This window comes from Ictidomys tridecemlineatus, unplaced genomic scaffold, assembly GCF_052094955.1.
Source record: "Ictidomys tridecemlineatus isolate mIctTri1 unplaced genomic scaffold, mIctTri1.hap1 Scaffold_54, whole genome shotgun sequence".
Taxonomy (NCBI): Eukaryota; Metazoa; Chordata; class Mammalia; order Rodentia; family Sciuridae; genus Ictidomys; species Ictidomys tridecemlineatus.
Window position 1 is genome coordinate 2,649,767 of NW_027523576.1, and position 16,363 is coordinate 2,666,129.

The window sequence follows — 16,363 nt, forward strand, 5'->3', positions numbered from 1 at the left end:
TAGAACAGTATAACAAGTATTTTAAAAGCTTTTCTTGTCTTTGTTCTACCACTTCATATTAAGATGCTGAATATAATATAGAAGTACATATTGAATATAAATATTATGTGAGCATATTATACTATTATGTATCATTGGGCTTCCTCAAGTGATGTTTTTAACATACTTTTATTATACATACTATATACTATTATTATAGAAATTATTATTTCTGCTTAAAGGTGATTGTATGGGTGGGAAATGCAGATATATTATGTGTAAATTTAAATATTTTTCTAAAAAAGTATAACATCAGATGTTCATGAATTTTGGAAATGAAAATACATAATGCCTAGCTAGTTCCTAAGAGGTAGGCTATATCTTCTGTTTGTCAAAGTATTTACTCTGCATTATTGGTGGAGCTAACTTTTATTGAGGTTTCTCTGTTGCCAGGTACTTTATTACCAAGGTTGCCATCAGAACCGGGAATGACATTACTCACTATCAGGATTGAGAAAATTGGTCTGAAAGACGCTGGACAGTGCATCGATCCCTATATTACAGTTAGTGTAAAGGGTAAATAACTGGCAAATTGCATTATGTTTTTTCTCATATGGGACAAAGTTTTTGACAGGGGTTGATCTTGTATATGTGACAACTTACTTTAATGCATTCTATAATGAGGCAAAATCCTAGAAGAGATCATAACAGAACATAGTTTGAAAGACTTACAAAAAATATTTCCTACTTATACACTCACTTTTGCTTTTGAGTTTGTATAGATTTTTGCTCTTCAGATTCCATCTAACGTGCAGACTAAACATACACATTGTCCTTAAAAGCAGCTACAGCCTTCAGGATGTAGATTAACAATAGCACCCCTCACCTTCTCCTACCCAGTCTATATTCATTTCTCTCCACAAAGCCCCATGTCCTGTTTTCCCATCTCTCCTGCTTCAACCCCTTCTTCTTCCTGTGCTACTGAGGTATCTACTTAGGTGAGTCCTACAGAGGCAGATGAAAATCAGGGGACAGGGAAGTAGGGTGCGTCCATAACATCCATGCCCTGAAAGCAATCCCGTGGGATGATGATGTGATTAAGGAATAAATTATACCATTTTACAGAAATAACTATAGTTAGTACAAACGGCTTATTTTAATCTATAGTTTTGCACCAAAGGAACAGATTGGTGCTGAAATTAAATGGAGGAACTTTTATCAATTGACCACAAAGAAAAACATTTATTTAAAGAACAGAATCCACAGCACTAATACTGGTACACTTTTAAATTCCGATGTTACCAGTTATCAAATATATAGTATACTGGAAAATATTTACATTGTTTCATAGGCCATTTGTAAAACTGCATACTCATTCAGAAAGTATACTTAAAACACAAAAATATTTAATGATGTTGTAAATGTTAAATTACCTTTGCATATGTTAAACTGAAATATTTTTATGTAAATATTTTTTAATTATTAAATGTACTAAATTGTTTTTGAGCTTTTTGAGACACATAAATGAATAACACATAAACACTGAGGAGTTATTAAATGAGTCCATGTTGCATTTGACTAAACTGAGATTTTAAAAACCAGAAAATTAAAACTATATATAACGTACCATCTGGTTGTTGTAAATTCAGGGTATGTTGTAAACAGTATAACCAGAATTTATATATATGAAAAATTATTCATTAACAAAAGGTTTTTTGTTGGCTGTTCTCATCCATTTTTGGTTCTTAACAGGGAAATTATGATAAGGTTAGGTTTAAAGGCTTTTCTAAATAAGTCATACTTGATCAAAGTTAGAAATTGGTGGCAGAGCTCCATGTGGCAAATTAAATACTCCAGATTTTTTTTTTGCATAGAAAAATATAGTGGGCTATTCCCTAAGAAAAACATGTTTGTTCTTTTTACCACTTTACTATGAAGATCAAGTTTTGTCCACTTGGCCATGTAAAGGCTTCCTTGTCCCCTTCATGAGGTCTCCTATCCAGTCTATATTCATTTCTCTCCACATACCCCATGAACTTCAACAACTGTCACATACTTGCTCACACCAAATAGGAATCTCTTAACCTGAGAATCTCCTCTCAGCTCTTTCCATGCCTCTTTAGGAACTGTAACCTTTGCAGTTTCTATATTTTCCGTCTGTATATGTGAATGCTCATAAGCAGAAACTTTTCTCCAGATCTGAATGGCATAGATTTAACTCCTGTGCAAGATACTCCTGTGGCTTCAAGAAAAGAAGATACATATGTTCATTTTAATGTGGACATTGAGCTCCAGAAGCATATTGAAAAATTAACCAAAGGTTTGTAATTATCAGTTACTGACTTCTTAAGGACACAGTACTTATCTGGGTTTGTGTTCATAGTGTACTTAACACAAGATCTTATGTCACATAGTTATGAATATTGACTTAAAGTCAAATCAATTTTTTTAAAATATGAGAATTAGCAGTTGCATTATCTAGTTGTGTAATAATGTGGTTAAATATTATTTGATAGGGAAGTTTTTCTCATAATACAGAGTTAAGGAAGCAGGTTCCCTAATAATTACCTTAAGTCCTTTTAGGAACCTAATGATTACTTTCTAACAGTTAAATTATTTTTTTTCTTTCAATAAGATGCATTGGGTAAAAAGATACTATAACTGGCAGTTAGTTTGTAAGAATATGGAAAGGACAATCTGGGCGTGGTTGTTTCAGGAGGGAGAGAAATGATATAAGGTAGAATTTTTTTTAAAGGAACTTTTAAATTTCTATTCTATCTAATATAGGTGCTTATTGAAACCATTTTTATAGGTACTGCTGATACTTAAGTAACTTCTGTTTTTCTTGTGGTATTTAATATTTTATATTCTTTGGTAGTTTATGATTCTACCTGTGCACATAACTTACATTCTTGCTATACAATTTTGTTGTACTTTGTAGAATTAAATGATATGGAGAAATGTCACTCAGACATGCTAGTACCAGAGCTTGGAGTGACAGCCACAGTGAGTTATCAACAGTTGTGTCATCAGACTGTTTGACACATTACTTTGTAAAATCATAGGCTTCTGGTGACACATAAGAAATGTGTGGTCTCTGGCTTATGTTGTTTGTTTTAATTCCTTAGGTGCAGCTATCTTCTTTGAATTAAAACACTACAAGCTTACAAAAAGGTTTACCAGCACCAAATGTTTTGCTTTCATGGAGATGGATGAGATTAAACCTGGGCCAACTGTAATAGAACTGTAAGTGATATACATATAGGATTCATACTTTTCTAATGGTTACTAGTTCATGTTTCTTCTTAGTCCCTCTTATCGAGAATGTAACATTGGAGTAGATCAATCATCAAAGTATTTTAAATCTATTGTGGTTACAGATACAAGAAACCCACTGACTTTAAAAGAAATTGCAGTTATTGACCAAGAAACCACTTTTTCATCTACATCAAACTTTGAACAAGGAATGATTCTGACATGAGTAATGTCTAATTTCTGTGAATTTTACCACTCAGTAGAAACCATCATAGCTCTGTGTAGCATATTCATCCTTCAGGAGGCAGGAAGTGAGCCGTACCTATAGGCCAGTGAGTCCATTGCAAAGCTGTACCACAGAACTAAAGTCCAGCACCTCATTGTTATAACTCCTTTGGATACAGGTTTATTGTAGATTTTGAAACTTGTTTTTACTTTCCTATTAATTGTGCAATTAATAGTCTGTTTCCTAATTTACCACTGTTCCTACCCTGCTTCCTGGAACAATACTGCTGTGGTAGGTATGCTCATCTTCAAACTTAATACAGCAATAAGAATGTGCTAGGATTTACACATTTGCTCACTTTTGCTCCAATATGGTCTTTTGATTTGAATTAACTTCAAACTTTTGAATTGAAGTGGGTAGGATAGTACCAGATTGCTTTGAAAGGAAATTGGATCAGTTATGGTCTGTCTTATAGGCTGTTCCTTAGAGCTGGCCTAAATTCACCCTCATCTGATAGTTCTACTTAGAAATAGTGTGCCTTGATCAGATCAATATCCTATATGGGAGTGTTCCCCAGATTGTAGCTGTGATTTTTTTTTCCAGATGACCAGATTGTTTTTCTGAAAGTGAGCACATTTTTAGTCATGTTGATTAGTTGTTCTACATCACATTGCTATTGTTTCTAGGGTTAACATTAATGATTCTAGGGTTAACATTAAAACCATCTCTCTCAGAATAATTACAAATTTTGGGGTGGGTTTACGTCTTCTAAATCATATCATCTAAAAAATTGAGTCAGATGCTAATGAGATACTTTAGGAACAACTGCTGTTTTTCTGACAACTGATTGTGAAACCTTAAAACCTGCATACCTTGTCTTTATAAAGTGATGAGTATGAAAAATCTGGAAAGATATATATTTTTTTAATATAGGTAGATATGACTGCCATTTATTTCCTATTTAGATATATTGACATTCATATAAAAATATGCAGGTCATTAGCCTATTATAATTTCACTATTTACATTACTTTTAACTTGATGAGACATAAATAAAACTTTCATAGTACACAAGGTGCATATTTGATACACAGAACATAAAGATTTGTGAGGAGCTTTTTTGTGGGTTACATGTAGAACCCACGTATTTTAATATTCACTATTTTAAATGAACAATGCATGAAGGGAATGCAATACTTGGCCTATTTTTAAACTAGTGTAAACCCTAATCATACCATCTGTTTGCTTTTTAAAACAAATAACAGTTGTTTTAGCCCTTGCACTTCAAGAGATCTAGTCTTTAATTTTTCAGTTGTCTGTTAGGTCAGTTTTGTTTACTAGACTCATAAAACTATATGAGCCTGAAAGAATTATCAACCAAATTTAGTCTTTTCTTTCATCTGGATTGGGTTAATTTCACAAGTGCAAAAATAGTTCAGTCTACAGTAGTTCTAGGAAATGAAGAATTTGCCTTAATAAAATGTTCACTCAACTGAAACTCCAAGTAGTCAAAATTTCCAGACTGTAAACTTCTCAAGAGAAGGGCCTCATCTTCTCCATGTCATGTAAACTTTCCAAGGTGCTTGGCAGCACTCTGTACCCTGTGGAGTACTCAGTACCTTTTTGTTTGATGTTACTGATGTTTGATGTTGCTCCCTTAAAATCTGCTATTAAAATGTAGCAAAACGGATACATTGTTCTTTCTGTTCTCTCATACTATAAAACATGTATATCAAAGTGATAATTTAAAAAAAAACAAACCTTTTTTTTTTGGTTGTAGATGGACACAGTACCTTTATATTTATATGTGGTGCTGAGGATCAAACCCAGTGCCTCACATGCAACCCCAGCCCCTCAAAGTGATAATTTATATGAAGAAACATTTAGCATCCTTCACATAAGAATGCTTTTTTTAACCTCTATTTATTTATGTGGTGCTGAGGATTAAACCCAGGGCCTTGTCTGTGCTAGGCAAGTACTCTACCACTGAGCCACAACCCCAGCTTCCACCAAAGAATGGGGTTTTATGAAAAAAAAAGAGGATGCTTTGTATGAATGTCTTTCATCAGCATTAAACAAACTTAAATTGAACATTGTCATCAGCTTAGCTTTAATTCAGACCTGAATGACCAAACCTCCCCCCCCAAAAAAAAGGTGATTTTATCTTGAAGCAGTTAACACAAAGCAATCTGTATCTCACAAATTAGTTGTTTAAATTTACTTTCTAGTGTGGGAGGGGATGAGTTAATGGACAATAATTATAACTATAGCAATAATACTTTCAGGTTGAAACACTACTGCTTCACAAATGAAATGATTTTAGTAACTAAATTCAAACACAAGTTGCTGGAGAGGACTTCTAAAACTTTTGAGATACAAAAGTATACTTGAATCAAGGGACAGTATTCTCTACACAACCTGTATATGGGCAGCTACCTTGGGCTTTGCTACAGAAGTGGTACAATCAATCAGATGGATGTAAGGAGAGGCAACTATGGGTGGGTTCAGAACTGCTCAGATAAACTACGTAGAACGCATTATAACTTACTAATAGAATAAATACAAAAAAGGCTTTAGAGGGAAAACTACTGTTGCTTTGAATAAAATAATAAATCTGCCTTTTCTTGAAAGTCTATCTTCCTAGCTGACATCACCTTTATTTAAATGCTATTTTAAAATTAGAAGTTAAGTAACTTCAGCATTGCCTTGTGTCCTGTAGAGGTTGAAAGATACATTCAAAATGTGTTTGTGACTTAAATTTTATTTTACATGGTTAAAAATGGCATAAGCTATTATATGGTTTTCCTCTTACACACAGCTGCTGCTTCTAATATTAAATGGAGGTTATGTAGATAGAATTTGAGTCCTTTAGGAAGAATTCATTTTTATTCTGAGTTATCTTCAGTAGTTTAGAGATTTTGTTTCACAGAGATTTTGTTTCACACTGAAGCTTTTGCCCCTATTTTGAGAATACTTAGGGGACATAAAAAAACAATGATATGTTATGTTCTAGGTTTCAACAATCCTATTACTTTTTAGAATTTAAAAGAATGGAAGAATATGGTCTAGCAGTAAACAAAAGTATCAGGATTTTATAATTTTATTTAAATCTTAAACCTCTTAAAATGTACTGTTAAAATTGCCGTAATTAAAATTACAGTTCTGGAGAGCTAGTTCTTAGAAACATTGTTTTAAAGACAGTAGTTACAGATCCAGGACTTGCTTTAATTGTTTTTTAAATAAAATATGTTTGAGTATCTATCAAAAAAAAGAATTTAATTCAGCCCGTAGTTGCTGAGTAAAGACATTATAAGCCTTAGAGTTTCATTCATTCTTAGAGGATTATACTTTTCTAATTTTTTTTATCATATTCCTTGAAAATCAGTGGGAAGGTATGGGAAAGAGAAGAGTGTGTTGTGTACATTTTTAAAAAGAAATTTCCTTATTTTTTATAGACACAACATACCACCTTATATTTTACTGTTACAATGCAATAATGGCAAAAGCAGTAGCTCTTGCTACTAATGTAAACTCATTCTCAGAAAAGCATTCTCACATGGACAGTGGTTAGAAAAAAGTACATGAATGTGCTACAAAAATAGAGCCACAAGACTTCTCACAAGTAAAAGAAATCCTCTGTAGAAGTCCACAGTTGACCAAGGTCCAGCCTCCTTAACAGTGAGCAACAGGGAATATGCTGCCAAGTCACTATCTTCAGTTCTGAGAGTGCATTTACATGCTTCCCCAATGGCACAAAATCTCATGACGATCCAATGAATCAACAGACACTTGGGAAATATTAATAAACAATTTTTATGAACTATTACAACAAAGAACTTCAGCAATAAGGAAAATGATGTTTATGATCTTTGAGTAAACATTTTTAGCCCAACAGTCTCTGCGACCAGATATTGAAAGAGAAAAAAAATCAAGCTTATAAAACACCATTTCTCTGTTATCAACTGGAATACACTAATAATAGGATAATGGAAATACATGTTCTTAAAGCATTTCCACAGGAAATGTCCATAATTATGACATTCTAAATCATTTAGCAATTTTATATGCTACATTAACTAAAACAAAGGTATTCCTTATTGCACATTTTTAAATTGGAAGGATACTCTAGCTTAAGTGGGGGATATTTAGGGAGAAAATATTTTGGCTCAAAATGTATACTGCGCCAAGGCAGCTTCATTCTGAAAACATAAACCATTTAAAATAAACTTTTATATTTTGAAGCCAATAATCCTTTAACTCTGACTAAGTGTCAGAGGTTAATTTTATGGGCCCTGTTTTTAAGGCCTGTGAACAGCCCTCACTACTCTTGAGAGTTAGGTGGAGTTTCATCTTTAAAGCCTGAAGGCATTAAGTCTTTTGCAGCAGGTGGTGGCCCATAGTCTTGGGGACCATGAGTTGGAGGTGGTAATGGGGCACCAGGAATGAAGTACTCTCTTGGGCCAAATGAGCCTAAAGGTCTAAATGGTGCTGGTGCAGGTCCTGGAAAAAAATCACAAGGGTCAAAAGGCAAATCCCATTTTCCAGGTGTAACACCTGGTGCATATTCTCTGAAGCCTATTGGTGGATGCATACCAGGACCTGGAAAATAAAAAGGAAGTTATGTAAATACCAGAAATTTCTGAACTAGGGTGATTTCAAGTATGTTAATATAGTCTTTAATTTCTCCCAAGCCTAGAACATCAGCTGGTGAACATCCTGACTTGCCAGATGAGGCAAACTGAGATGGAACAAGTTTAGGTTATAGCCTTTGACCAACCAGCCATGAAGCAACATATTAAGGATTTAACATGGCTCTACCTAGCTCCAAGCTTGTCTTTTTTCTTTCCCTACTATATAATTGCAGAATTATTTCTATCTCACAAGAGCTCCATTTATATTTGGAAGTATTACCATGACAAGATGATAGATTATGAAATAAGAACTTTACTACATCAAAGAAATTTTGATAAAAGGAAATCTCACTATCTATTACTGTATCCATTAAAAATTCATGAAGTATTTCAGCATGGACTTTACACATGCCATCAGAATCAAAGTGCACGCATGCCCTCCTGGAAAAGGCCTTCCACAGCCACCTAATTAAACCAGGAACATTTATTAGGTCACTGTTAAATCCTCTTTAACACTTCCCTCTGACTTTTTTCAAGGTAAGGAGGGTTTGACTTTTCCTTTTCTATATTCTATAACCTACTGCTTATGCTTCCATTATGGGTGATTACAAACTTTATGTTATAGGATTTTCATATCTGTGACAAAATTTTAAGTTATGGCATGCATCTCATCCACCTTTCCATCTATTGCAGTGCATATCAACAGATTTTCAACAAACATCTGCAGAAGTAATATTTCTGGCTTTTCTATATATAGCCCCTTATCCTTGTCTATGAGAGATAGCTATTGCCTATCTCAGTATAAGATTATGTAGTGTCCCATATGTCCCAGAAAACTGGAGGAAAAGTTAAAATGTACTCAGCTTTATCCTTTCATTGTTAAGACCTGAGATAGCAACCAACTGTTTTAGCAAGCAATAGAAGTGGAAGATGAATGTGATTTATAAGTCAATCACTACTTTTCAGATCATCATACCAAATGGTGGAGGAATTGGCCGAGGCCCAAAAGGCCCACCGAGCTGAAGTGGCGGTCCATACCAAATGGGAGGTGGTGGAGGCCGTCCCATTGGGGGTCCCATAAAGGGTACCCCTGAGAAAGGAGGGGGCCCTTTCATAGCCATATGAACCTGCAATTTAAGATTTGAAAGCAGTTAAAAGTTTTAAAATTCCTATGTATTAAGACAAAGTACCAATACCTATAAAAGCTAAAACCCAAAACCTGTCCAGAGAACACCATCAGTGCAACAAAACTCTACCCACCCCTCCTGTGTATTCCCACTGACAGCTTACAGAAGTTGGAAGGATGCCACAAGAGGGAGCAGTTTGTTACTGATTATATCTGCACAGGAAAGGGAAAGGCAAGAGGACTGGCAGGGGTTATTAACAGAGGTGATTTCTGACCAGTATGTCATGCTGTATTCACTACAATCTATTTCAAAGGGAGTCCCCCCATCCCCATCACTTCCCTTTCATCACAATAGCTCATTACTTCCATATTAAGAATGAACAGAATAAAATGAAAAATCCATTCTCTACTCATGTAATAATAGCTACTATTCTACTATATCTTCAGTAAGTCTTTCATATATTATTCAACCTCTGAGATCTTTAAGTAGACTGTCTTGTTTTAAATAAGAGGGAACAAAAGCAAATGGGATATCATAATTTGTTGAAGGCCACACTGCATATTAAAGAACTCAATCCCAGGTTTGCATCCAAGCCATGTTTTCCCACCTCTATTCCTCTCTAACAATGGGTCTTTGCTCTCTTTTAAATCTTCTACTACAAAGGGGTTTGGGGTCTTATCTAAGCTGCCCTTAGATTTCTCCAGAGATGTATATTCCTGGAATATATATACACTGGAACTTGAGAAGTATTTTCCATCACAGTGCTATATACACAAATTAGGAAGACAAGCCTTTAATATTTACTTTCATTTACTGTACACCATTTGAGATATTGATTTATCATTTCCTATGAGTAGTGGGTTTGAAACTAAACAATTAGAAATTTATTTTATTATAGAGCTGCAGAAGACCTACCAGATATAATAGCAACACAGTTACAAGAGAATACACTTATGTGAACAAATGAGACCATTTCTTGGGACTGGCTCAAGAGGTCATTTCAGATGATCATTGTTTCACAGAAAATCTGATACCAATCTAATTCAAATCACTCAAAATAGGGTTTGCACAAATGGAGGAATTCTTAAATAACATTCTTCCAAACAAAAATAAAAATGATGAATTATATAATTTATAATGAATTTACTTTGCCTTAGAACATTCAACACAAAACACCATATAAAGTTAGAGTGATAACTTTTCACATTCTGTAGTTCATTATAGTTGTACACACTTAAGCAACATTCCCAAGTTAAAGAGAAAATTAAGCTCAATATTGCATGCAGTTTAAAGCAAACAAGATCAGTGTCATGCTCTGAATATCCTTCCCATAAATGCACAGAATAAAACCCAATTCAGTTCTCAACCTCTAAGTACTTACTCCAACTGGATGCTCAGTCAAAGAAGTAAGGGTGGAGACTGAGGGGGTCTCAGGTTCTTGGGGAACAGTTTGCTTTTTAAAAAACAAATGGGATAGTACAAATAGAACACAAAGAAGGATAAAGCAAAGAGCAAGTACTGTAGGAAAGCTACATGTTCCTGCATGACCACATGATTCACAGTAACTACAGAACTTACCTTGCCCTCATTCGTCACCTTAGCTGGAGAAGAACTTCTGGAGCTGCTGTTCATGTGATCTGGACCACATCCTGAGTCTGTTAGAGATCAAAGAATGGATTCAGACTATTCTAACATGAAAAGAATAAAAATCCTCCATCCACAATTACAGATTCTTTGAAATTACTTGGTCCCTTTACCAGAGGCAACGGGTTTCCCAGATGCCTCAGAAGACCAGTACGAGGTAAAGGTCCATCCATTGACCTTGGGAAAGAAAGATCAGAGCCCTTGTATGTATTTTTCAGAAGAAATAAACCACTGGTGGACAGGTCAGTGTTCAACAATAACTAGAAAGCAACATGAAAAATGGGTTGCCCAGGGGTTGGTGTCATAGCTCAGTTGTAGAGTTTTTGCCTAGCATGTGTGAGGCACTGGGTTTGATTCTCAGCACACATTTAAAAAATAAATAAAGATATCATGTCCATCTACAATTAAAAATATTTTTTTAAATGGGTTTCCCAATACGTAAATCACAATTTATGAAGAGACTTAAGTAAAATAAAGAACTGCCTTGGGTTGATAGAACAGGAGATTAATAAGTACTGGTCCTAAACTTTAAGCTATAGACTTAAAGTATGTGTAGGCTGGCTTTTCTTTAGTCTGTATAACCTGACTTCCAATCTTACCAAGACTACAGTCCTATTTAGAATTTGAAATAAGATTCAGTATTTCATGTTGGAAATATGTATGCTACATAAAGTTTAAGGCTACTTTTATAATATTTGGGAAAGGAACACCATAGAGATTTAATTTAAAGATAAAGGTTTACACTTCGCAGTGTAAAATTTAAAAGAAAAAAACAATACAGGGACCTCCAGGAAAAAAAAAATGTTTTCTATACTAGAACAGATTTTCCAGAAAACATTCACTAAGATAAAGTAAGAAATTATCTTCTATATATTGTACAGGCCCAAATTCAATGTTTTCATTAGAATATTCAAAAGGGGGAAAAAAAAAACCTTGAAGCAGTTTACTATAAAGCAACATGTGAATGCTCACCAAATCCGTTTCTAGGCATATCTTTTTGATTAAGAGTAATAGAAGGAGGTCTCCCAGCTGGCTCTGCTGTCAGTGGAGGGGAACATTCTCCACCATTCATGGGGGATGGACCAAAAGAGCCATTATGGATCAGTGGACCTAAAGAAAACAATGCCGTGTTACTATTTTAAGGCAGCCTTCTCCCTGACACCAACCCTCACCTCCTGTTTTAGCAAATCATTCAGATTATTTCATAACCATTACACACAGAAATAAAAAGTAATTTACATACATTCTGCACCAAGAAATAAAATAGCTCCTTTTACAAAGTGCCCCCTACCTCTCTGAGGAGAATTTTGTAAATCTGGTCTTCCCAGCATAGGTTTTACAATCCCGGGTTCATCTTGATGCACTGCGATCTTTTGGGTCATTTCCAATAGTCTTGAATATTGAGAAAGAATGGACTGAATTATGAAACAGCAATCTATTCCTTCATAGATAATATCTAGCATAACCTTAAAACACTATAAAACATATAGGAAGATACCAAAATCACATACTTCTGTCTCAAATTAGCAACTTCCCTTTTCTCTTCAGCTATAGCTCTTTCTGCAGAATGAGCTTTGAGCTATTAAAGAGAAAATATTCAAATTCAGTTGTAGTAGGCTATGCACAAAATAAAGAAAAGGGGGAAAAAATCTTACCCAATTATCATGAGCTTTCTTCTCATGCATAGCAATCTGAAAAAGACAATACATTAAAAAATATGTTTTTAGGGACTCATTATAATAGCCTATAATTGTCTGTATTAGATATCAAGAAATTCTGCAACTACAGGACAGTATTAATTACTACCTGGTTTTTAAACGAGTGCTTGGTTTTCTGTAATGCTTCTTCCATCTCTTCAATTCTCCGCCTAAGAATTACAACAATTGAATAACATTTGAAACATTTCTGACCATTTTCCCTTTATTCCATCAGCTATACTTTTAAAGACTTTATCATACATAAGAAAAACATTTCTATAGTTATATGAATCCAGTGTGATCAAAACTAATACTACAGGCCAGGTGCAATGCCACATGCCAGTAATCCCAATGATTGGGAAGCTGAGGCAGGAGGATCACAAGTTCGAGGTCAGTCTCAGCAATTAAGTGGGAACCTATGCAACTGAGACCCTGTCTCAAAATAAAAAAAAAAAAAGGTCTAAGGATGTAGCTTAGTAGTAAAGCACCAAAAATAAATAAATAAATAAAATAAAATAAAGACCCAATACTAATAACTTCTTTATCATTTAATTGCTAGAGATTCTGAATGATAAATTATAATTTCCTTAACTGTTCATCAGTGTGTTCTCAAGTAATTCTGCTAGAAATATCTTCCTCCTTAAAACTTTTTTCTTTTTTTCAAATTATATCCATAAAAGATTTCCAAGGTCTATCAAATGCCACACTTTTGTGGGTCTTGATACATCACACAGCAAACTGATTTCTTAAAGAATTACTACAACATACAAAACCCCCAGAACTGTTTGCATTGACCAAGTTCCCTATGGTCTTGCCCATTGGGTATAAGTAAATTTTTGTTAACATTTTTCATTTGTAAAGTTGAAATTTATTTTTTCTCCTGTGTGAATTGAATGTATTCATATCCTCTCGTTATTTATACTTCCATGCTATTTTCTTCTATCTACATAATGTAAAAAAAGATTAAAAAAGAAAGCTAACACTAGTTTATTAGACATTGACACCCTCCTTTAGAAACTGAACTCACTTGTAATTTTTAACTTCCTGTACAGCGGAAACCACCTTTTCATCTGCAGCTGACAGCCGCTGCTCTTTTTCTAGTCTCTCATATTCTTCTTGGCTCACTTTCCTAAAATAAAGCCAGTTATCAAATCAAAAGTTTCTCTCTGTGAATATCACTTCCCACAATTCTATAAAATGCTTAGGCACATAAAATAGGAATTCAAACCTGCAATTTCGTAAATCAAACTCTGGCAAATCACTTACATTTTCTAATTTTTCCTCTTAATTCTCTATTTACCAGTAAATAAAATAAATGTGAAAACAACATGTGCCCCAAGGGCAAGTCTCCTGTGTGTAAGATAATAAAAACTCACTTTACTTTAATGTGGAAGATCAGGACTGATAAACCTAACATAATTAAACATATTAGGATAAAGCAAGGGATAATTCTTTTCTCATTTCTGCCATGGGTAGGACACTAAGTATATCTTTGTCATGGAGGAACTCTTTTCTCAATCCAAGACTGGTACCATAATAAAGATATAGTCACAAAGAAAAAATCTTCTAGAATATGTCTTTTAGCTATGCAATTAGCCACAGAACATTTTTCACACTTTAGATATATATTTCAAAAGAATTGCAATTAAGCAAAAAGACAAATCTGAGTTTTGATAATGTCTGTCAACCAGAAAAAGAAGCCAAACTGACCCACGATCAGAGTATTATCTACTGATAATTTTTAACTCTGATCATGAAACTCAAGATGTTCATCTACTGAGACAAAGGTAGCCAAATTTAATGATTTTAAAAATACTATTTTCTGCTATCCTTGTACTACTTTAGCCATAGTTCCAATTCAAAAGATAATTAACTTGAAACTTAATTTTCCATAAATCAGAAGAACTATAGTAAAAAAAGATTATTGATACCAAATAGAAAAAGGGGATTATATATTCTTATATAGCTTCTCATTTAATTCTTCAGCAAGTATTTTATGAGTGGCTATAATATACTAGTTACCTTGTAAGATGCTAAAGAATAAAAGAGCTCACTGTTTCAGGTATAAATGACGCCTAAAGGAATATAATAATTTTCCCCACTGGCTTAAGAAGGAATATGGAGAAAACTGAATCTTGAAGGACAGAGAGAATTTTGTTTCCAATTACCAAAGAGTTAGTCTGAGAGCACTAAGAACAATCAAGACATCTTTATAAGAATATAAAATTGTGTTTGAAAGGATACAAGCTAAAAAGGCAGTGAAGATATATGTATGTGGCCAAGATGCATTAGAAAAAGGAATCTCAGAATTACAAGTAAAGCTGGCACTTTAAGGTACTTTTCTCCTAGGTTTACCCACATATTGAAGATAACACAAAGATATAATGAGTCTGAACTAAGCCTTCATCAAATTCCTGGGCTTAGAGGAAAAAAGAAGTGTTTGGGGCTACAAATAAAGGGACCCTTAATAAAAGCCCTAGCCTTTGAGTTTAGATTAGAAAGTACTGCACACTTAAGTGATGAACAGGCAAAAAATCCAAAAGGAACAATACTGAAACATTGAAAAGACAAGTCATTTTTGAATTATCTTAATTGCTGACTAAGTTTGAAGTGACAATCTTACTCAAGTAACCTCAACACTTTTCTATAAGAAGATAACTTCATCTTAGTCCTCAAATTTCATGTATAATTATCACAACAATGTTAGCCAATCAAAACTGACCAGGCACTCCATAAGACAAAATTCTGTGAGAAAAAATCCCACAGAAAAGGAAGCCACCTAATGGGGTTAACCGCACATGTTTTAAAATCACTGTGCTTTATATAGTCAAAAAAGTAAAGTCAAGATTATGAATTTCAGGTCTGGGAATATAGTTTAGTTGGTAGAGTGCTGCCTTGCATGCACAAGGCTCTGAGTTCAAACCCCAGCACCACAAAAGAGGAAAAAAAAGATTATGAATTTTGTCAAAGGATTAGAAACTATAAAACCAAGAAATAGTTGGGTGTGGTGACCTACATATAGTCGAAGATACTTGGAGGCAGAGGAAGAATGATGAGATTAAAGATAGCTTGGAAAGCAGTAAGACACTAGTCCCTTATGAGAAAGAGCAAGGAGTCTGGGGAGGTAGCTCAATAGTAGAGCACATGGCTCAAGGTCCTGGGTTTGAGCTGTAGTACTGAAATAGGACTGGGGTTGTGGCTCAGTGGTGAAGCACGTGCCCCACATGTGTGGGGCACTGGGATCAGTCCTCAACACCACATAAAATAAATAAAATATTGTGTCGGGCTGGGGATGTGGCTCAAGCAGTAAGGCGCTCGTCTGGCATGTGTGCAGCCCGGGTTCAATCCTCAGCACCACATACAAACAAAGATGTTGTGTCTGCCAAAAACTAAAAAATAAATATTAAAATTATCTTTCTCTCTCTCTTAAAAAAATCCTATAAAAAATAAAATAAAATATTATGTCCATCTACAACTAAAATAATATTTTAAACCCTGAACTTTTTAAAATCCTAAACTCAATGAATGATTTTAACAACAGATTTGGGAAGTAAAATAAATCCTACCGCTTTTAAGACAGGTCAGAAGAAAATATCCAGAAGAAGTAAATCCAGAATGTAGGAGGCAGGGGAAATCAAATTCTAATATGCATTATTATAATCAGAAGAGAGAATGAGGTAAAATCAACATTTAGAAAAAGACTCGAAAATTCAAGAAATGTTTAATGGTCCCAAGCAACATAACTGCAAGAGGAAAAAGTGGGTGGGGTGGGGAAAACTACACCTAGGCACTTCCCAATACAAC

General features: G+C 34.4%; 1 protein-coding gene and 1 long non-coding RNA gene across 11 annotated transcripts in view; one reads left to right on the plus strand and one right to left on the minus strand.

Annotated features, from left to right (window-relative positions):
- The first annotated feature begins 330 nt into the window (after positions 1–330).
- On the plus strand, positions 331–2,289 carry LOC144373963 (uncharacterized). Its single transcript, XR_013433510.1, has 2 exons — positions 331–555; positions 2,177–2,289. It is a non-coding gene; the product is annotated as an uncharacterized LOC144373963 (long non-coding RNA).
- A 4,965-nt stretch (positions 2,290–7,254) lies between these two features.
- The window catches only part of LOC144373966 (transport and Golgi organization protein 1 homolog), a 147,576-nt gene continuing 138,467 nt past the window's right edge, over positions 7,255–16,363 (minus strand). For all 10 annotated transcript variants that reach the window (XM_078036905.1, XM_078036904.1, XM_078036910.1 and 7 more), the window contains 9 exons: positions 13,587–13,688; positions 12,669–12,729; positions 12,518–12,553; positions 12,374–12,441; positions 12,154–12,254; positions 11,835–11,972; positions 10,797–10,873; positions 9,068–9,218; positions 7,255–8,059 (listed from right to left, as the gene is read on the minus strand). In XM_078036905.1, the coding sequence (XP_077893031.1) occupies positions 7,782–8,059; positions 9,068–9,218; positions 10,797–10,873; positions 11,835–11,972; positions 12,154–12,254; positions 12,374–12,441; positions 12,518–12,553; positions 12,669–12,729; positions 13,587–13,688 (1,012 nt within the window). In that variant the 3' untranslated portion in view covers positions 7,255–7,781. The remainder of the gene's footprint in view (positions 8,060–9,067; positions 9,219–10,796; positions 10,874–11,834; positions 11,973–12,153; positions 12,255–12,373; positions 12,442–12,517; positions 12,554–12,668; positions 12,730–13,586; positions 13,689–16,363) is intronic.